The sequence below is a fragment of the Petromyzon marinus genome, chromosome 30 (genome assembly GCF_048934315.1).
Source record: "Petromyzon marinus isolate PM22_M1 ecotype Great Lakes invasive population chromosome 30, UKy_Petmar_22M1.pri1.0, whole genome shotgun sequence".
Classification (NCBI taxonomy): Eukaryota; Metazoa; Chordata; class Hyperoartia; order Petromyzontiformes; family Petromyzontidae; genus Petromyzon; species Petromyzon marinus.
Genome location: NC_133696.1, coordinates 9651771 through 9674599, shown reverse-complemented (window position 1 = coordinate 9674599; position 22829 = coordinate 9651771). Strand labels below are relative to the sequence as shown.

Below are 22829 nucleotides of genomic sequence, written 5' to 3'. Positions count from 1 at the left end.
CGGAGCCCCCAGCAGAGTCGTCCCCACCTTGTCCCATGATCTTGTCTGGGCTGAGGGAATTCCCCTCCCTCGAGACCTCATAGAAATGCTTTGAAACACCTGCAGACCAGTTCCTGGGGTAGGACATCGGATCACCATCCGGATCACCATTCGGATCACCATTCGAATCACCATTATTTCCATTAAGAATGGTAATAGGTGAGGCGCTGCAAGTTTTTTGTGGAATAGAAGAGTCATTTGTGATCGCGGGCTACTGAGGCAAATTCCATCTCATCAGCAACCCGCGTCCACCACTAATCCTTGCAGCGCCGCACAGCTCTCAGAACTTTCAAGGGAAGGCTGTGGTAAGCCTCCTCATTCTCTGATGTTAGATGTTGTAGATGACGGGAGTGGGCCTCTCGTTTTCTCTCAGCCAGCTGGAACATCTCTTTCAACCAGGGTATCTGGGGAGGTCTGGACTGCATACCCAATGCAGTCATTGCAGCTTCATGAGCCACAGTCCTGATCCTCACCCATTTCCCCTCAGCATCAGGAAGAGGGGGGGGGGGACGATGCCAAACCAGCTGCAAGCGGTGTTGAAATTCCTGCTAGCAACTATCATCAGCTAGCTGAGACCAGGCCGATGTGGGTTTAAATGGGGTCCTAGATGGACACACCCACTACCGGTGTGGAAGAATGGCAGGCGAATTTGACAGTGGGCAGATCAGCTCCATAGTAGTCCTGGTGTCAAGGATATTGGCCCGCATCCGCTGTTCTCTCACTATTTAGTCTAGAAGTTGTTCTATCTTGGACGCCGCGTGTTGTGTGAATGCTGGAACAGCGTATTGGTAATGACAAGCCCATGGGCTGTACCAAAGCCGGGCAGCCTCGTACCGTTATTTGAGCTGATCTGGCGCATGCCTTCCAATCACTCGGACCCAGGTGTGTGCGTCATGACCCTCTGGGGCATTAAAGTCACCCAACAGGATGACTCTATCCCGAGGGGCCACTTTAGCTCGCATCTGGGACAGGAGGTTACAGAAGGCGTCTGACTCATTGGCCTTGTCTGCATCCCTCCACCACCATTCCTCGTCGATTGTTAATGAGCCCATAACAGGCTGGGACTCACAGCTTCCCACACCTTTCCCCCACGCTCCCACACCCCCTCAATGATTTTGTTTTGCAGCAATGCCGCACACAGACACCGACACACAAGCACACCCACAGACACAAGGATGATTGTGTTAAGAATGATTTTGATGATAATTGTGACCGTGATGACAATGACCGTGATGACGACTGCGTCAATAACAATGAGTGTGATGATGAGTGTGATGGTGGTGATGGGGAGCGGTAGCGTAGCGGTTAGCGCGCTGCGCTCCGAACCCGTCGACTCGTGTTGGATTCCCGCTCACGGCCAACACCGGTGACGATTTTATGAACCGGTCCTGGGTCTCCCCTAGGTCGACTCAGCCTCAAAAGAGTACGTGGTGCGGTGTATAAACATTACCACGAGGGACACAAAGGCGGCCGGGAGTGGTGCTGGCCACCCTCCCCCTCGTGTGCCATGCCGGCCTTCATAGGTGCTCACTAATAGCACCTGCCCCAACAATCTCTTAAAACTACAAGGGGGATCTTTGTCCTTGTTTTTTTCTGATAAGTATGATGATTATGATGATGAGTGCAATGATGATGAGTGTAATGATGATGAGTGTGGTAATTATGATGATGATGATGAGTGTGATGATAAGGTTGGCAATGATGATGATGATGAGTGTGATGATGATGACGAGGTTGGCAGCGATCATGATTGTGCTGGTGACGGTGGTGCTGTGTGTACGTGGAGGGGCGTGTGGCCCCTCCCCCCGTCCCCCTCTTCCACCCCCGTCTACCGGACTCCCGAGTGTCGATGTCACTTAACGATAACACGGCCCCCGCCCCTCTCCCCTCCGCCCCTCCCTCCTCCGCCCCTCCCCCCTCCGCCCCTCCCCCCTCCGCCCCTCCCCCCTCCGCCCCTCCCCCCTCCGCCCCTCCCCCTCCGCCCCTCCCCCCTCCGCCCCTCGTGTTTAAATTGAGAATCCGCGGGCGACCCCGTGACTCCGACTCGAGAGGAGCGGACCGGGCGCGTCACGTGGTCCGCACTCTCATCGTCGAGAGACAAAGAGAGGAGGGGGGGGGGGGAGAGGTGGGGGGAGGGGGGGAGGAGACGGGGGGGGAGATGGGAGAGGAGATAATTTTAAGAGAGGGAGAGAAAGCGAGAGGAGATATAGAGAGAGATGGTAAAAAAATAGAGAGACGGGAGTAAGATGCAGAGAGTGAGCGGAGAGTTAACGCGAGAGAGATACAGATGTATTGAGAGGAGAGAGTTTTAAGATAAGGAGAGGCATAGAGAGGAGATAGAGAGAGATGGGGAAAATCGAGAGAGAAACGGAGAGACATATGGGTGAGATGCAGAGAGTGAGTGGAGAGAGACGGCGAGAGAGATAAATATGGAAAGGAGAGAGGAGAGAGTTTTAAGAGACAGAGAGACAGAGGAGAAAGATCGAGAGACAGTGAGATATGGAGACGTGGTCCGATGGTAGCGAGCTCGCCGCTTTTTGCAGAAGGCTTCGCGGTTCGAATCCGGCTGACCGCGCTGGTTATTGCTGCCGGGGTGTTCGCCGCAGAACGCTGTGCGCCGTCTGCCGCACGGTGGACGTTAATGACTCCGCGACGTCGTTCGCAAAGGGTGAGGCCACAACGCGTCGGTGCCATGGTGCAATGTGGCCTAATTCGAAAACATGGCACCGCAAACACTCGCAGAGGAGCGATCACCCCCCCCCCTCCACCCCTCCTACCGCATACTGGCATCAGATTGGTGCCCCCTTGCGGGCTCTAGTGCCGAGTCGCCTTGCGCCGCACAGGGGCAGCTGCCACCGGGGGTGCCCTTTCACTTGTGTAGAGACGAGAGTCGCGGTGTGGAGGACGGCTCAGTATGAACACACATCCATCCATCGCGGTTACAGACAGGGGAGAGGGGGGAGGGGAGAAATGGGAAGCTAAGAGGGATAGCAAGGTGAGACGAAGCTAAACTATATAAACGAAACTGTTTAGATTTAACCAGGCCCCATTGAGCCCCATCGCTATTTTTCAGAAGCGACGCTGGCTATGACGAATGACAGTTCAACGAAAAGTGACTCATCATCATCATCACGTGGACGTTTATAGCAACAGCCAAATACTCTAAAGACGGGGGGGGTGATGAAGACAGTGAGCGGAGGGAGACGGAGAGAGAGACAGAGGAGAGGAAGGATTGTAAAATATAAGGACAAACATAGAGGGGGGAGAGAGAGTAAAGAACGGAGAGAGAGAGACGTAGGAGAGAGCGAAGAGGAAGGCTAAGACAGAGCGCACCCGTCGGAGGCCGTTGGACTGCGAGAAGGGTTGGGTGCAGATGCAGCACTTGTCGTAGTTTTAAAAAGAAAGAGCGAGAGAGAGCGACATGGAGTAGGGAGAGAGGGGGTAGAGAGAGAGGGGGGCAGAGAGGGGGTGGAGAGAGAGGGAAGGGGTAAGGAGAGCAGACGTGAATTTACATAAAGCAAAACATTAAAAAAACCGAAATGATGAACGAAGCAAAGTGCCGACTACATCGAGCATCTTCTTGTTTCCTCTGATCGTAAAAAAAACGAGAGCGAGAAGGGGGAGAGCTGCAGAGAGTGGGAAGTGAGATAGAGAGGGGGGGGGTGGGGAGGGAGATAGAGAAGGGGAGTGGGGAGGGAGATAAAGAGGGGGAGTGGGGAGGGAGATAGAGAGGGGGAGTGGGGAGGAAGATGACGAGACTGAGATGGGAGAGAGTGCAGAGCTGTGAGGCCGAAGCGAACTTGGATGCACCATCCTCAGTGGCGAACCCCGTGTGGGGGTCGAGAATCCCCATTACCCGAGACCATCACAGCTACTACCATCATCATCACAGCTACTACCATCATCATCACAGCTACTACCATCATCACAGCTACTACCATCATCACAGCTACTACCACCATCACAGCTACTACCATCATCACAGCTACTGCCATCATCACAGCTACTACCATCATCACCACAGCTACTACCATCATCATCACAGCTACTACCATCATCACAGCTACTACCATCATCATCACAGCTACTACCATCATCACCACAGCTACTACCATCATCATCACAGCTACTACCATCATCATCACAGCTACTACCATCATCACCACAGCTACTACCATCATCACAGCTACTACCATCATCACAGCTACTACCATCATCACCACAGCTATTACCATCATCACAGCTACTACCATCATCATCACAGCTACTACCATCATCATCACAGCTACTACCATCATCACAGCTACTACTATCATCACCACAGCTACTACCATCATCACAGCTACTACCATCATCACAGCTACTACCATCATCATCACAGCTACTACCATCATCACAGCTACTACGATCATCATCACAGCTACTACCATCATCATCACAGCTACTACCATCATCATCACAGCTACTACCATCATCATCACAGCTACTACCATCATCATCACAGCTACTACCATCATCATCACAGCTACCATCATCATCATCACAGCTACTACTACCATCATCACAGATACTACCATCATCATCACAGCTACCATCATCATTAGAAAGGCGCCACATGTTGAAGCAAAACATAAAATCGCGTTGACTGAACGTGTGTCCACTTATCCCCCCATCACTCACTTGGGAGCTGGGAGAGAGGGGAGGGGAGCTGGAGGGGAGGCGATGTGGGGGGAGGGGGGGAGCTGAAGGGGAGGGGAGGGGAGTTGAAGGGGAGGGGAGCTGGAGGGGAGGGGTGCTGGGAGGGAGGGGAGCTGGGAGGGAGGGGAGGGGTGCTGGGAGGGAGGGAGGGGAGCTGGAGGGGAGGGGTGCTGGGAGGGAGGGGAGTTGAAGGGGAGGGGAGCTGGAGGGGAGGGGTGCTGGGAGGGAGGGGTGCTGGGAGGGAGGGAGGGGAGCTGGAGGGGAGCTGGAGGGGAGCTGGGAGGGAGGGGAGCTGGAGGGGAGGGGTGCTGGGAGGGAGGGGAGCTGGGAGGGAGAGGAGGGGAGCTGAAGGGGAGGGAGGGGAGCTATGAGGGAGGGGAGCTGAAGGGGAGGGGTGCTGGGAGGGAGGGGAGCTGGGAGGGAGGGGAGGGGTGCTGGGAGGGAGGGAGGGGAGCTGGAGGGGAGCTGGAAGGGAGGGGTGCTGGGAGGGAGGGAGGGGAACTGGAGGGGAGAGTTTAATTGCGCGCCATTTCTCTGAGGCGCGGTTCAACCCCTGGCATCATTAGGGCCGCGACTTGAGTGGCTTCTCATTAACGTTGCCATGGTACCGCCAATTACACATTTGTTGAGGTCGTGGGTGGCGAGACGCCGTGGATGAGGCGGGGGAGAGGGGGAGGAGTGGTGGTGCAGGGGAGGGAAGCGGTCGGAAATGACCCCCCCCCCTCGACCCCCCCCTCCCACCAGCCGTGGCCCCATCAGCGACTCAGACAGACCCAGAGTGTTGATTTAAACTGGAGGAATCCGATGAGCTATAAAGCCCTTGTTCACAGATGGCCAGTAGTTCACTCACGCAAGGTGATGTCACACGCCGGGGCCCTGCTGTCCTCCCTCTCCCCACTCATCTCACTCGACTCCCCTCCAGGAATTATGGCTCCAAAATCCATGCCTTCAGGTTCTAGAAACCCTGGCTCGAGATTTCGGGAATCATCGCTCCAAATTCTAGGAATCCTGGCTCCAGATTCCAGGATTCGTGTCTCCAAGTTCCAATAATCCTCGCTCCAGGTTCCAGGAATTATAGCTCCAAGTTCTCTAAATCATGGTTTCTGGTTCCAGGAATCCTGACTACAGGAATCTTGGCTCCTGGTTCCCGGAATCTTGGCTCCAGGTTCCAAGATCCAAGGCTCGAGGTTCCAGGAATTCTGACTCCTGGATCCATAAATTCTGGCTCTTGGATCCAGTAATCCTGGCTCCAAGATTCAAGGCTCCAGGTTCTAGAAGTCATGGCTCCAGGTTCGGATAATCCTGGCTCCAGATCGCAAGACTCCTGGCTCCAAGTTCCAGGAATTCTGCTTTCTGGATCCATGAATCTTGGTTCCTGGTTTCAGGAATCCTGGCTCCAAGATCCAAGGCTCCAGGTTCTAGAAATCATGGCTCCAAGTTCGCATAATCATTGCTCCAGGTTTTAAGACTCCTGGCTCCAGGTTCCAGGAATTGTGGCTCCTGGATCCAGGAATCCAGGTTCCAGGCATCATCTCAGCTCCAGGCTCTCGTTATCATTCTCACCGCACGGCGCGCCCCTCCCTTCTTCCCTCCCCCTGTGCCCCGCCCCTTACCCAGCCTCCCCCCCCCTCGTGAGACATTGAGATTCACGCAGGCGCCGCGTTACGGACGGAGCCAGCGGCCCCCACCGCCCCCACAACACCACCCCCACTCCCCACCGATCTCCCGGGAGACCGAGTTAACACCCCCCCCCACCATCCCCCACCCCCCAAATATACATGGACCCCCCCACCCACTTCCTTTGCTCGCACCCAGCACTCACGTCCACCCACCCCGCAACAACGGCAGCGATGCGTTGCGTAACACTGTGTGTGTGTGCACGTGTGTGTATGTACCTGTGTGTACGTGTGTGTATGCACGCGTGTGTATGTACGTGTGTGTGTACGTGTGTGTACGTGTGTGTGTGTACGTGTGTGTACGTGTGTATGTACGTGTGTGTATCTACGTGTGTGTGTACGTGTGTGTGTATGTACGTGTGTGTGTATGTACGTGTGTGTGTACGTACGTGTGTGTACAGGGGCATCTCACTCCTCAGTGTGCCGGGAAAGGTCCTGGCAAGGATTATTCAACATTGCCTTGCCAGGCACGCTGAGGAGAGGCTTGCGGAGCCCCAATGCGGTTTCAGGAAAGGGCGGTCCTGCACAGATGCCATATTTTCTGTCCGTCTCCTACAGCAGAGGTGTAGGGAATTCCAACAAGACCTACATCCCTGCTTTATTGACCTGGTCAAGGCCTATGATACCATCAGTAGGCCTGGGCTCTGGGTTGTTCTTCGTGCTGTTGGAGTCCCTGACCCCCTGCTCACGATCATTAAGGACCTTCATGATGGTGAGCGGGCCCGGGTAAAACTACGTAGCCGGGAGTCAGAGCCATTCCCTGTACACCTTGGGGTGCGACAGGGATGTCCTCTGGCTCCCACATTATTTAACATCTATTTTGACCACGTAGTTCGTGAAGCCTTAAATAGCTGTACCGGGGGAATCTCCATATGGTACAGATATAATGGGAGGCTGATCGATGGCTCCCTATTGCTCAACCACGTTATGTATGCCGATGATTTGGTAATAGCTGCTCATTCAGAGGAGGAGTTGGAGACGCTGCTGCTGAGACTGGGGCGTGCCACTAAGAGATGGGGCCTTACCATCAGCCCCACCAAAACTAAGCACCTGCCTGGGTATTTTGTACCATCGGACACTCCACCCCCACAACTCCCAATCGGTGATGGGGCAGTTGTGGAGAGAGTGGAGAGTTTCCCATACCTGGTTAGTGTGCTTATGACCGGCTCCAGTTTAACAGCCGAGGTCTCACTCCGAATCAGTCGAGCGGCAATATATTTTCATCGGTTGCGTAACGCTGTGTGGAAGCTACCTGGTCTGTCGCTCCACACTAAGCTTCAGGTCTTCTCGGCCACGGTCATTCCCTCCCTTCTCTACGCTTGCGAAACGTGGACCCCCTTAATGGGACATCTTCGCCGGTTAGAAACATTTAGGCTAGCCTGCCTACGAACAATCCTGGGTTTAACCAGGCTGGATTGTGTGAGGAGCTCACAAATCCTTCAAAGATCTGGGCAAAGTTCCATCGGTGAGCTCCTCCGGCAGGCAAGGCTGCGTTGGCTGGGTCATGTAGCCCGCATGCCCAGCCACCGCATGCCGAAACAGCTTTTGTTCGGCCGGATCGAGGGGGCTAAACGGACGCGGCACGGGCTAAAGAAGAGATGGAGTGATGTGGTACAGGAGGACGTGGAGCTGAGTGGACTTGCCGATGACTGGTACCAGCGGTGTCAAGATCGGCCTCTGTGGAGGAGGCTCGTGAAGGACGCTACTAGGCAGTTGGAAGCAGTCGCCCTCCAACAACAACGGAGGGCGGAGGAGCGACGCTCACAACAACGAGCGGAGCGCCGGGTGGCTAAAGCACAGCAGGTTGGCACAGTAGGGGGCACAGATGGTGCATCAGCCAGTCATCTCAGTCAGTCGACCCATGGCACCTGGGTCTGCCCCGTGACCTCCTTCCAGCGGGCGTTTGACACTTCACGTGGCCTCAAGGTGCACATGGCCTGGCACAAGCGTCGTGGTGACGTCACCGCCACTTAGTGGCGAATGGCGGTTGTTGTTGTGTACTTGTATGTAGCGGTTAGCGCGCTGCGCTACAAACCCGGCGAACCGAGTTCGATTCCCGCTCACGGCCAACGCCAGTGACGATTATTAGAAGCGGTCCTGGGTCTCCCACTAGGTCGACTCAGCCACAAATGAGTACCTGGTGCGGTGTGGTGTGGAGTAAACATCGCCACTGGGGAGACAAAAGCGGGCGAGCGTGGTGTTGGCCACCCACCCCCTCGTGTACCGTTCTGGCCTTCATAGGTGCTCGCTAACAGCACTTGTCCCTACAGTCTGTTAAGGCTATACGGGGAATCTTTGATCTTTATGTACATGTGGGGAGTGGTGGCGCAGTGGTTAGCGCGCTGCGGTACGAACCCGGGCCACGCAAAGTTCCATTCCCGCTCACGGCCAACACCAGTGACGATTATCTGAACCTCCCCTAGGTCGACTCAACCTTAAACCTGCTTTTTGTGTTGTTTGTTGTCCTTCCCCCGCACCTCCAATTATCACGGTTGGCTACATATTGTGCGAAAGAAGTGCAACATACATACATACATCGCTACTGGGGAGACAAAGGCGGTCGGGCGTGGTGCTGGCCATCCACCCCTACGTGTACCTTTCCGGCTTTCGTAGTTGCTCGTTAACAGCACTTACCCCTGCAGTCTGTTCAGGCTATACGGGGCATATTTGTCTTTGTGCACGTGTGTATAGTCCACCGGTGTTTACGCACATCGCACAAGGTACAGTGCTCATTTGAGGCTGAGTCGACCTAGGAGACGGCCCAGGACTGGTTCAGATAATCGTCATCGGTGTCGCTGTGAGTGGAAATCTCACTCGGGTCGCCGTGCTCGTAGCGCAGTGCACTAACCACTGCACCACCGTTCCCCAACCGCACAACAAAGGCCATCCGTACAACCTCAACAGACCTCAGGAGCCCTCACACACACGCACGCACTTGTCCACAAATATAGACACAAAGACAAAGAACCCACGCGTACCGTTTGTCGTCTGTTCAAGTGCTGTTAGCGAGCAATCATCACCATCATCCCCACCGTGATCACCAAAATGCATACAGCATCACTACCCTGCCAACATCATCGCTACCGGGCTTACAGAAGCAAAGGAGACTGGCCAATTAATGTGTTATGAAGGAAGGGCTATGATCCGAAACGTTGCCTACTTTGTGCGTGGGATATTGGTGCTGAGTCAAGCGTGGAAACCAAGATTTGGACTCAAAACCTTTAGCCGCTGGCCAGACCCGGCACACCACATCCAGTTATACCTCTCGCTTTGTACGTGACTATCACATGTCACGAGCGAGCCACTTATTCCAGCCCGACAGCGGCCGTGAGCACATTCAGTGAGAGCTCTGACGTCAGCCAGAGAGCTCCTGCTGGACGCGCGAGCATTGCGATCGTGGACATTCCACATTTCTGTGACGGAGGCGAGTCTATAAATAGAAAAACTTCTGAATGACGTCCCCACAAAGTGGTACTCGCTTTATCGACCCCGGAAAGAGGGGATGTGATGGGCTGAGTCCAGGGCCGGATTAAAGCAGGGGGCTTTAGGGGCTGCAGCCCAGGGGGCCTCCGTCAGCTGGAGGGCCTCCAGAGATTAAATGAAAAGTTACTTCATTTGTGAATGCTGAATTTTATTTGTCGTTAGCCTTGCAAAAAACAAGTTTTATTTTTCTTTAACTTTGTTTTCCTTTTGAAAATATCACTGTGGGGGGGGGGGGGGTGCTCACAGTACCTGTAGCCCAGGGGCCTCACAGTACCTGTAGGCCAGGGGCCTCACAGTACCTGTAGCCCAGGGGCCTCACAGTAGCTGTAGCCCAGGGGCCTCACAGTACCTGTAGCCCAGGGGCCTCACAGTAGCTGTAGCCCAGGAGCCTCACAATACCTGTAGCCCAGGGACCTCACAGTACCTGTAGCCCAGGGGCCTCACAGTACCTGTAGCCCATGGACCTCACAGTACCTGTAGCCCAGGGGCCTCACAGTACCTGTAGCCCAGGGGCCTCACAGTACCTGTAGCCCAGGGGCCTGCACAATATTAATCCGGCCCTGGCTGAGTCAACCTCCCCCCCCCCCCCATCAGGATGTGAACTCACAACCTCCGGATCGCGAGCCGCTCGCACTGCCACTGAGTCACGTGTCTGATCGGGCCGCGATGGGTACCACGGACCATTGGTTATGATCGACATGGACCATTATCACTTATTAACAAAGCAAGTAACTTGCATAGCACGTTAATTAACATTCGCATATATTAGCAAATGAGGCGGAGGGGTCGATGGCGCATCACGGGTTCGATTCCCGCCCACGGCTAACATCAGTGGCGAGTGAACAGGGGGATCTGTGCGTGATGTGGGGTCCTGGCTGGACCAACCCTCCGTCACCAACCCGCACAAACCAGCGTGGTGAAGTATGGTCAAACAGTCCGGCCCTCCCCCCTCCATACCTGACACGGCGCGTGACGAGGCCTGCATCCAAGACACACACGGGGGCTCTAGGGATATGATTGTGTTACACACACAACGCGTCATCTTAAAGCACTATTACATTGAGCAGTATGATTAATTAACACAAACGCTAATTACCATGAGCGGTCATTAACATTAGCGGTAAGCACGGTTAATTAGCATGAATATTAATTATCATTAAATCGCACGAGCAATAAGTCGCGTTGACATTTATTACAATTAGCGTACATTACATCAATTACGTTCATTACAATCTATAGCGACACAATGCAGCACTCTGCACGGCCTCCGCCTGTGCGCCGAGGGGGTCAGTGGGGTCACGGGGCAGCGCGCGTCCCCGGCCCAGGGGTTGTTGGCACGATGGTCGAGACCGATGCCGGAGCGGCAGCCAAGGGGATGGAACGCGGCGTCCGATGTTTTGCCCCCCCCCCCCCACCGGGGGAGATTGGAGCGATGGCAACAAACAGCTCCTTGTGGGCGTCGCGACATCGCGGCGGTCGCGAGAGGCGGCAGCGTGGGTGGGGGGGGGGCAAGCGGAGGCCCTCGCCCAGCGGTGTGGATGGACCCTGGCTGCTGCTGGCGAAGTATCGCGGATTGGTATCGGTTATTTTGACATTAACGGTAATCGACGTAATTTACATGACGATTTAATTAACGTGCGATCAAGCGCCATTAACATTCACGTTGATTATCAATAATTAACACTGGTGATCCCTGATTAGCATGAGCATTAACATCGCCATCAATTAACACGAACGCCCCGCGTTAACATTCAGGGAAGGGGCCAGGAGGCCCTGCTCATCACTGGGAGCTGCCGAAAACTTCTGCCGAGGTGGGAGTGGCGGAGGGGGGAGAAGGGGAGTTGAGGACCCCCCCCCGGAGCCCCTTGATAGCCCCGCTGTGTGAGTCTATGGGTTTGTGTGTGAGTCTATGGGTCTGTGTGAGTCTATGGGTTTGTGTGTGAGTCTATGGGTCTGTGCGAGTCTATGGGTCTGTGTGAGTCTATGGGTCTGTGCGAGTCTATGGGCATGTGTGGGTCTCTGGGTTTGTGTGTGAGTCTATGGGTCTGTGTGAGTCTATGGGTCTGTGCGGGTCTATGGGTCTGTGCGAGTCTATGGGTCTGTGCGAGTCTATGGGTCTGTGCGAGTCTATGGGTCTGTGCGAGTCTATGGGTCTGTGTGAGTCTATGGGTCTGTGTGAGTCTATGGGCCTGTGCGAGTCTATGGGTCTGTGCGAGTCTATGGCTCTGTGCGAGTATATGGGTCTGTGTGAGTCTATGGGCTGTGTGAGTCTATGGGTCTGTGTGAGTCTAGGGGTTTGTGTGTGAGTCTATGGGCTGTGTGAGTCTATGGGTCTGTGTGATTCTATGGGTCTGTGTGAGTTAATGGGCTGTGTGAGTCTATGGGTCTGTGTGAGGCTATGGGTCTGTGTGAGTCTATGGGTCAGTGTGAGTCTATGGGTCTGTGTGAGTCTATGGGCTGTGTGAGTCTATGGGTCTGTGTGAGTCTATGGGTCTGTGCGAGTCTATGGGTATGTGTGAGTCTCTGGGTTTGTGTGTGAGTCTATGGATCTGTGTGAGTCTATGGGTCTGTGTGAGTCTATGGGTCTGTGCGAGTCTATGGGTCTGTGTGAGTCTATGGGTCTGTGCGAGTCTATGGGTCTGTGCGAGTCTATGGGTCTATGTGAGTCTATAGGTCTGTGTGAGTCTATGGGTCTGTGTGAGTCTATGGGTCTGTGTGAGTCTATGGGTCTGTGTGAGTCTATGGGTCTGTGTGAGTCTATGGGCTGTGTGAGTCTATGGGTCTCTATGTGAATCTATGGGTCTCTTTATGAGTCTATGGGTCTCTATGCGAGTGTCACTGTGACTGCTCTGGAATCCATCAGTCACATCGCCGACCACTGGGGTTGATCTCTCGCACCCTGCAAGAGAGAGGGGGGGGGGCGGGGAGGGACGAGCGCAGGAGAGGGTTGAGCGCGGTCGGTCCGGCGGCACTCAACGCGCGCAGCCATCAACCCTCGCTCAGCTTCCTCTGAAAAGGAAAACCGGCCGAGTAGGTAAAGAGGTCAGTGCCGACGAGGGTAACTCACGGCGCTGGAGGGGGGTGGGGGGGTCTGAGCGGTACCCGTTGACGATCCAGCAAGCACGCGATCACTCGGTCAGCGGCGGTCAGTCGCCTACCGATCGCTCTTCCATCGCTGCTACCAGCGGCGAACTTCAGGCGTTGATTCCGGTACCCATGTTGAGGTCCGGGTCTACCGGGACACTCACTGCGTTCGTCTCACCCACACGCTCACCCACTCATTCACCCACACGCTCATCCACACGCTCACCCACTCGCTCACCCACACGCTCACCCACACGCTCACCCACTCGCTCACCCCACTCGCTCACCCCACTCGCTCACCTCACTCGCTCACCCACTCGCTCACCCACACGCTCACCCACTCGCTCACCCACTCGCTCACTCACTCGCTCACCCACACACTCACCCTACTCGCTCACCCACTCGCTCACCCACACACTCACCCCACTCGCTCACCCCACTCGCTCACCCCACTCGCTCACCCACACACTCACCCCACTCGCTCACCCACTCGCTCACCCACACACTCACCCCACACACTCACCCCACTCGCTCATCCCACTCGCTCACCCAATCGCTCACCCACACACTCACCCCACTCGTTCACCCCACTCGCTCGCCCAATCGCTCACCCACACACTCACCCCACTCGCTCACCCACTCGCTCACCCACCCGCTCATCCCACCCACTCATCCCACCCGCTCGCCCGTTCGCTCGCTCGCTCACTCGCTCAACAATGCGAGATGGGTGCCTCTTTGCGGGAACCACCGCAAACCATTGCGGCCGAGATATTAAACTGTGGATATCGGTGTCGTGACTGGACGCAGGCAGCCCTCCCTGAAAACCTCTCCCAGCCCCGCCACCTCTCTCCTCCGCTGACAGCTCGAGACCCCCACGCAACGAGGAGCCGAGATGCGGCCTCGTGGCCACGGGGACTCTCGGTGTGGGGGGGTGGGACGACGACGACGACGCGAGGGCCCGCGGGGTCCTCTTCCTCCTCCTGCCCGGGGTCGCGCCGCCTCGCCCCGGGGTCGCCGTGAAGTTTTGCGAGGCGAGCGCCGAAACGTTGCGAATCGTGCAGCGCCCGACTTGACGGGGGTCTTCAGGGCCCGGGGCGACTCTCATTAGCTAATTAACCACGACCCCCCCCCCCCGACACAGACCCCGCCCCCCCCACGAGGCCAGGGCAGGTGGGGGGACCCCACGAGCCATCTCCGGGGAGGGGGGATAAACCCACTTTGAGATTCGTGTCTCGGATGAAGACATCGCGAGTGACGGCATGCGAGTCCTCTCTCTCTCTCTCTCTCACTCTTCCGTGACATTTATTTCTCTGCATCTTCACAACCCTCCCTCATGTCCCGGGGGGCCACGCTCCACTCTCCGTACCCCCCCCCCCCCCACGCCGCCCCCACGTCTTCCTTCGCCTCCACAGCAGCGGCCTCAATTCAACTGATGGGGCCAGGGTTTAGTAGCTAATTACGGCTGGCGACGCGAGTCTGTAAATGTTAGAGGTCGCCAGGGCCGTACCGGCTCTTTATGTAACGGATGCGTCACGTGTTTCTGCCCCCCCCCCCCCACCCCACTAATGAATAGATAGCACGCACTTCTCTCCCTCCCCCCCTACCCCATCAATTCTCCTCCTCATCCTCCTCGAGTGACCCCCCCCCCCACCTAACCCCCCCCCCCCCTCCTCCATCGCGTGCGTCCATGCAGTGGCAGCTCCTTGGCACGACCATGCCAGACGCTTCAGTTGGAGAAGTCTCCACGGATTATAATGATGATGATGGCCGTGGTTATGTTGGGTTTGTGTTGAGTGGCGACGTCATCCACTCAACTTTGCATCTCCACGGCGCTCCCGCAGCTGCGGCGGGAATTTGATGACGCGCCGCGGTTTTGGCGCCGGGGAAGGAGGGAGGATAAACCCAACCAGGACCGACTCGCTCGCGACAAACACTTTACCCAAACCTAGCCAGGACCGACTCGCTCGCGACCAACACTTTACCCAAACCCAGCCAGCACCGACTCGCTCGCGACCAACACTTTACCCAAACCCAGCACGGACCAACTCGCTCGCTACCAACACTTTACCCAAACCCAGCCCAGACCGACTCGCTCGCTACCAACACTTTACCCAAACCCAGCCCAGACCGACTCGCTCGCTACCAACACTTTACCCAAACCCAGCACGGACCGACTCGCTCGCGACCAACACTTTACCCAACCCAGCCCGGACCAACTCGCTCGCTACCAAGACTTTACCCAAACCCAGCCCGGACCGACTTGCTCGCGACCAACACTTTACCCAAACCCAGCCCGGACCGACTCGCTCGCGACCAACACTTTACCCAAACCCAGCACGGACCAACTCGCTCGCTACCAACACTTTACCAAAATCCAGCCAGGACCGACTCGCTCGCGACCAACACTTTACCCAAACCCAGCCCGGACCAACTCGCTCGCTACCAAGACTTTACCCAAACCCAGCCCGGACCAACTCGCTCGCTACCAACACTTTACCCAAACCCAGCACGGACCAACTCGCTCGCGACCAACACTTTACCCAAACCCAGCACGGACCGACTCGCTCGCGACCAACACTTTACCCAAACCCAGCACGGACCGACTCGCTCGCGACCAACACTTTACCCAAACCCAGCACGGACCGACTCGTTCGCGACCAACACTTTACCCAAACTCTGCGGTCCTATGTTGGTAACGTTTTGCCAAACCTCCCTTTTTGAACGAGTGCGTTTGTGTATTAATTGCCGTTGATACCACCGCAATGTGCAACATTTTTTTAAAATTTCCCCCCTGCGAGATAGCGCAGCGAGTCGCGCGCTAACCCACAGAGACTCACGGCGCTCGAGAGTCGAACACAGATCGACACGCGGCCTCATTTGCATAACGCACGCGTTCCCTACCCTCAGCTGATGCGAGCGGATTCATCCTTAATTGAAATTGGAGAGATGAGACCTCTCCCTCCCTCCCTCTCCGAAAGTTGTGTGTCTGCAGCAAGCGCGTGTATGTGCACCTATGGACGCGCGCGCGCGCGCGTGTGTGGGGGGGGGGGGGGGGGGGGGCGGTAGTGCAGTGGTTAGCACGCTGTGCTACGAACCCGGCGACCCGAGTTCGATTCCTGCTCACGGCCACCCCGGGTGACGATTATTTGAACCGGTCCTGGGCCTCCCCTAGGTGACTCAGCCTCAAACGAGTAACTCGTGCGGTGTGAACATCGCCACTGGGGAGACAAAGGCGGCCGGGCGTGATGAATCCAAGTCTCGCTTACAGCACCGCCTCAACAGTCTGTTAAGGCTATACGGCGATCTTTGTCTGTGTCTCTTTGTGTGTGTCTGTGTGTGCCTGTGTGTCTCTGTGTATGTCTAAGTGTGTATATGTGTGTCTCTGTGTCTACATTTTGTGTATGTGTATGTCTAAGTGTGTCTGTGTGTCTCTTTGTATGTTTAAGTGTGTCTGTGTGTCTGTGTCTGTCTCTTTGTGTCTGTATGTCTCAGTGGCAACCTTTATAGGAGCACTTGCCATAACTGCCCGTCGGGGGTTACACGGTGGAATCTTTGTCTTTGTGGACGCGAACATCCTCTCGTGGAATCACGTGGCATCCCAAGCGTGGCGGTGTCGTGCGGAGGGAATGGCTTCTCTCCGCCTCACACCCCGAGTTTATGAGCTGAGTTCATCCGCTTCGGCGACGCCGATTTAAACTCTTAATGCACTCGTACATTCTATCAGCCAATTGATTTCCTTAATGTCCGAGCGTTCGGATATTGAGGGTCATAAAACAAGCGAGGGGTAAGTTCCACGGGCCCCCTGCTTTTTTCGCGGAGAGATTGGAGGAGGCGGAGAGGGTGTCATGCAGAAGGCGGAGATGGGCGATGTGATGGAGGTGGTGGAGGTGTCGAGGGTGGAGATTGATGCGGCGATGGAGATGCGTGTATGTTGAGCTTCTTTCGCGCCGTACGTGGCTGTCCGTGCTATTCCGAGGTGCGGGTGATATGAACGAGGTTGAGGAGACTGACCCTGGATTAATTGTTTTAACAAGGTGACTGAGCACAGACCCAATGAGCCAGTACCGTAAAGCGGCCAGCAACAAACAGCACCGTTATCACATTATCTAATGTGACGCGGTTTTTATTTATTTAATTCAGCGAGGTTTTAAAGACTGAGACAGTGGACGGCGCGGTACGAGGCTCACAGAACTCCCCACTCCCGCGCCACCTTCTTGCTAAAATCCCAAGGTAGAAGTGCAAGGGAAAGACAAAGACGGATGCGGTGGGGGGGGAGGGACAATACGGAATGGACCCAGTGAACATCACGAGGCCGTGTAGCGAGGGTACGCACTGACACACATTGACCGTCAACCTCCGAGTGGGTCAGGGAGCGGTGGCGCAGTGCTCAAACGCACTGATGGATGGGAGGAGAGACAGAAAGGGGAGACGGCTGGGAAGTTGGAGGCGTGGGGACTTCAGGCTGAAGGGATTGCGTGCGGCGACGACAATGGGGCCCTGCCTGGCCAAGCCCCGGTGGGTGGTCGCGGGAGCATGGTTTGGGGTCAGAGATGGGACCGATGTTTGCTCGCCGCGCCTCCGATGAGCACGGTTGGCTGCGTACGGTGCGAGGGAAGTTCAATGTACGTGTGTACCGGGAGCGCGACTCCCGTGGGGACAGGGGGTGCCTTGCTCACCCCCCCCCCCTCCCACCGGTGGCCAAATCCACGAGTTGGGGATCCCTTGACAACCACCGTGAGATGTTTTCAACAAGTGTCAAAGAACAACACTTAAAAAAAGCGGTTTAAATTTGTTTTCACGAAAATTATTTCATTTACGTTCCACGTTTTATTTGCATTCAATTAAGAGCCGTAACGTTGGGATTCCGCAAATTTGCGCAACGCGTGTTTGCTTCTGTGTTGTTGTCGTAGTGTACAGAGCTGGCGCGGGACTGTGCAGGTTGCATCTTGCGAAGTCGGAGCGCACCTCCAGCGTTACATATTCGAGACCGTGAGCGTAACGATGTGATTAGGTAAGAGTCGTCGCGACATATAATTAGCCTGGGTGTGAACATTGCGAGACAAATCAAATATTGGAGGGCCCCACCTGACCGATTGCCGCACCCCCTGAGCTGATTATGCCGTTACGACGCCACTGTTGCTCGGCTCGTTTATTAGGATAGGGTTAGAGTAGGCATAGTAGTCGTGGCTGGTTGGCTAGTTGATTAAGGTTAGGGAGCTAGCGTAGGGATAGTGGTCACCGACTCAAGAGGGTTGCGAATGTGGCCGTCCATTGGCATAACGTACACGAAGTACTGCATTTGAATGCCCATCTCAGCCAACGGGGACCGTTTCGCGAGCCCGTGAAGATTCTGTTCAGCTCACGATGCGTTTCTCTCTCCACCGCCCGTAGGCGGTGGCTACGCACGTGGACTGGACATCCAGCACTGTGTGAAGGCAGCAGCGAGGGTTAGTGGATCACTGCACACGCGTCGTGAAACTCCCTTCCCGTGGGCGTCGAGGCGCCATGCCTTGGCTTGCCTTGGCAGTTCCATCTGTATGGAATAGACTTCTCCGGGTGCTCCGGGTTCCTCCCACCCGTAAACACACATTCGTTGGCCGATAACACCTTAATATATAGAGGACTGCAGAGCTTGGGCAATTGTTGGTATCGTCGGCTCGGCGCCGCGTGCTTGCTGCTGCCTTCCCGCTCCTCGTCTGTGGTCCCTCCTCCTCCTGGCGCCTCTGAGTCGACCTCCCTCCCCGCCTCTCTTCCCCTACGAGAGAGCGCGCAGATACTGTGCGGAGGCGTTGAGTAACGAGTAACAAGTTGACATCATTATTACCTCTATTTACGGGGGGGGGGGGGGTGAGTGCCTTGGGTTGAGGAGGTGGAAGAGGTGAGAGCGACCCCCTTCAGCCCAGGTCGATGTTTACTGCGGCCACCGGATCCCTTCCCGCCCCGCCGCGCGCGATGTCGATTTACACCCGGGTATTTATTTGCACCGCCGAGTTGTTGAGACCCGAGTGTTTATTTACATCACGGCGCGATGTTTACACAAACAACTGTTTACGCCGCTCACAGGGGGACCGAGTAAAACGCGCGCAGGCTCAGGGATGGGGGCGAGGTGGGGGGGGGCAATGGGGATTGGGGGACCCAGACCCCGGGAAAGGGCAGAGATACGTGGTCGAGTGGTACAGTGGAAACCTTTCAACGAATTAAAGTGACTTCGACGGATTAACTCAACATCTGAGAGTTACGTTTCAAACGGGTCGGGGGGGTGGGTGGCCCCCACGTGTCTGCTCTGCCTTGAAGGCGGCACAAGAACCCCAGCGGAGACAATCATCACACATTAGCGGATGTCTACGCATCGTGGGCACCACACGGGTCTCAACTCAAAGGCAAAAAACGAACGCCACCAACGACGACCCAAATCCTCTCGGCTCTGTCTGATCCCCTCTTCGTGGGCCGTGAACCTCCCTATCGGACCCCTTCTTCTTCTCGGAGCCCCTCGTGGTTGTGGGCAGGTAGAGCCGATTGACGTCAGGACCTCATCTCTCACTCAATACGTTCCTGGACGCTATTAAGACTGGAATAGGTGGAACGCTCGCGACTTGTAATAGTCACGGACAATGTGAGAGGTATACCGGATGTGGTGTGCCGGATACGGCAAAGGTGGTAAAGGTTGTGAGTTCAAATCCTAGTTTCGGTGGTTGACTGAGACCAATATCCCTCTAGGGGTTGATAAAATGAGCACCACTTTGCAAGGAAGATCGAGAGTGGTTGCCCTGTGATAGACTCGTCCATATAACGGGAATGTGGAATTTCCACGCTCCACCGTGGCTCTGTAGGGCTATAAATAATATAAGCCTCAATGCTCACTTGAGAAACAAATCACTACGACTGTGCCTTGCGTTTGGTTCTTCGAGCGTTAGCAGTGTTTCCCATCGTGCAGCAGTTCTGACGCAGCCAGCTATGATCTCACGAGAGAGACGTCCCGAGCGGTGGTTGGGGGGGGGGCGGGGAGGGGGCACGGCGACGCGGGAAAACTGGGCTGAGCACCCGGGGGGGGGGGCACCTCCACAGAAGCTTCAGGAAGTTGTGGTGGGTAAAGTTAGGAGGCGGGGGGGGGGAGCAGGGTAGGGGGAGCAGAGGGAGGGAAGCAGAGAGGCGGTTATGCAGGCGCTCAGCCCTCTAGGAGCTGCACCCGAGGTGGACGCGCTTGGATTGCCCCAGGTCTCATCCATCACGCGTCGCCCGGGATCCACCCGCCGCGCTAATGAGCCCCGCACTGAAGGACGGCTCTGCCTCTGCTAACCTCTGCTGCTGCTGTTGCTGCTGCTGCTCTTGCTACTGCAGTTCCAGCTTCTTCTGCTGGTGCTCCTGCTGCTGGAGTTTCTGGAGCCGGTGCGAGACCTGCAGCAGCCGCCAGTACTCAGTGGACTGCATCTCGGGCGTTAGGTCGCACTGCACGCTCGCGTGGTGGCTCGCGTGGGCCTCGACTGGCGTGGCAGGATTGGCCACCTCTTTCGCATCTTCCTCTTCTTCACGCTCCTCCTGCTCCTCCTCCTCCTCATGCTCCTTCTCATGCCTATCCTCCTCCACCTTATGTTCATCTCCTTGCTCTTCTTCCTCCACCCACTGCTCTTTTTTTTGACCCCGGGGTCTCGGTATGACCTCTGTCAAGCTCTGCGCCGTGCGCTGGACGCAGGAACCATCTGATGTGCACGTGGGGACCAGCTGATTGCTCAGCCGATTGGTTGACGCCCACGACGATGCGGAGACTGTGGGCGAGCTGTAGGTCGCGGAGGTTTCAGAGTCCCCATCTGTGTCCGACTGAAACAAAAGAACACACAGCCTAGAACACTTACGAGGAGTATCCAAGGGGACCCACGAGGAGTATCCAAGGGGGACCCACGTGGAGCAGCCAAAGTGACCCACGTGGAGCAGCCAAGGGGGACCCACGTGGAGCAACCAAGGGAACCCACGAGGAATATCCAAGGGGAATCCAATTGGAGTAGCCAGGGGAATGTATACTGTTACTTCAGAGAACATAACATATATCTTGACCCCTCTATCTCTAAGTTGTGGTGGAGGAGTTCCCTTGTGAGCGATTCACGTCGCGTGTTCCGATTGTTTACACAACGGAATTCGCTATTTTCTGCGCTTGTTTTAAAGAGGCGTTAGCCTCCATGGACTCGTCACATTATTACAAACAAAGCACATTAAACAGTGCAGGTGGCAGGGAGCAGCAGTGTTAATGACTGTGCCTCGAAGCAACGAGAGCCTGGGTTTGATCCACGACTCAGGCGCCTATCTGTGTAGAGTTTGTATGTTCTCCGCCTGTTCTGCATGGGTTTCCTCGGGGCTCTGTGGTTTCCTCCCACAGCTATAAAAAAAACCCATACAGTGTAACTGGCCAAGCATCCCAATGGAAATTATTAAATTGGAATTGCACACAGCTGCATCGCCCCGACTGCAAAAAAAACTCGGTAGGACCCCCACTTCCCCCCCCCCCCTGAAAAGGCATCTTGAGACTCAGTGTGGCTTTCCTGGGTAAATAAGCAAAACAATAATAGAATTATATAAAAGACATACGGTGCTGATGCTCCTTCGTTGGTAGTGGTGCAAGAGTACAACAACAACAACTTAACACGTTGGTCAATAACACTGCGGCTTTAAAAGGGGAAAATATATATAGCCGACATTTGTGTCAATAGCTCTTCTTCATATCACACGAAGATGAGCCATTGGCACTTCACGCGTGCTATATAAAGAAGGGTCGTTGACCGAAACGTCGCCTGAATTAGTTCTTTTTCCCGATGATTCCAGACTTATGGGCCACCCTGAATACTTGTTCCAATTAAGGCCACACACAGAGTATTTTATAATAATAGCATAGCAGTCACTGCCGTGACATTGCCTCGTAGCGTTGTGAGGCCCAGGTGACGCAGACCGCAGTCTACAGTCTGGCTGTGGCTGATTTATTGAAGTCAGAGTTGGTTTCTGCTGCTCACACGAGGCACATTGAGGCAATGGTGCTCACCTCCATTCTTCAACCCTGCATAACCAGTGACCGTGGACATTCCAAATTACTATGACCGGGAATTAACATATCCGTAGGAAATCCACTGTTAATCCACCTCCGCAAAGTAGTATAAATTTTGTCGACCATGGAGGGATAGAATTATGGGCCGAGTCAAACCCTGCCCAACTGAGGCTTGAACTAGCCACCTTCAAATTGCGCACCGCTTGCTCTGCTGCTGAACCGCGTCACCGGCCGATTAGTAAATAAAATTACTGCCAATTGGCCAACAACCAACTGGTCGATACGGTCTCCTCCCCACGCCATGGTGGGGGGGGGGGGTGTTTTACGCTACTTCACCACGGTGGTCATCGCGGGTTGGTGAAGGCTGTGACTTCTAAAGAGATACAAATACAATGAAACCCAGTATAGCCTTAACAGACTGTTGCGGCAAGTGCTGTTAGCGAGCACCGATGAAGGGCAGCACGGCACACGAGGGGGGTGGGTGGCCAGCACCACGCCCGGCCGCCTTTGTCTCCCCAGTGGCGATGTTTACACATCGCACCAGGTACTCATTTAAGGCTGAATCGACCTAGGGGAAGCGCCGGACTGGTTTAGATAATCGCCACTGGTGTTGGCCGTGAGCCGGAATCGAACTCGAGTGGCCACACACCACAACACACATGCACGGTGCTTGTACCGACGCGGTGCATGGGAGAGAGTGGGCATAACGGGGTGACTGGACGATCCATTCATTGTCCGGGAATCAGTGTTTCGGGGGAGGGGCCGGAATGGTTGGTGGGGGAGGACCTGCTTGGGTTCAGGTTCACGCTCCTCCACCACGC

At 55.5% G+C, this 22829-nt stretch overlaps 1 protein-coding gene across 1 annotated transcript in view; it reads right to left on the bottom strand.

Moving 5' to 3' along the window:
• Positions 1–16819: 16819 nt before the first annotated feature.
• The window catches only part of LOC116947587 (uncharacterized), a 37574-nt gene continuing 31564 nt past the window's right edge, over positions 16820–22829 (bottom strand). The window contains exon 13 of the mRNA XM_032963513.2: positions 16820–20795. Coding sequence (XP_032819404.2) covers positions 20310–20795 — 486 coding nt within the window. The 3' untranslated portion in view covers positions 16820–20309. The remainder of the gene's footprint in view (positions 20796–22829) is intronic.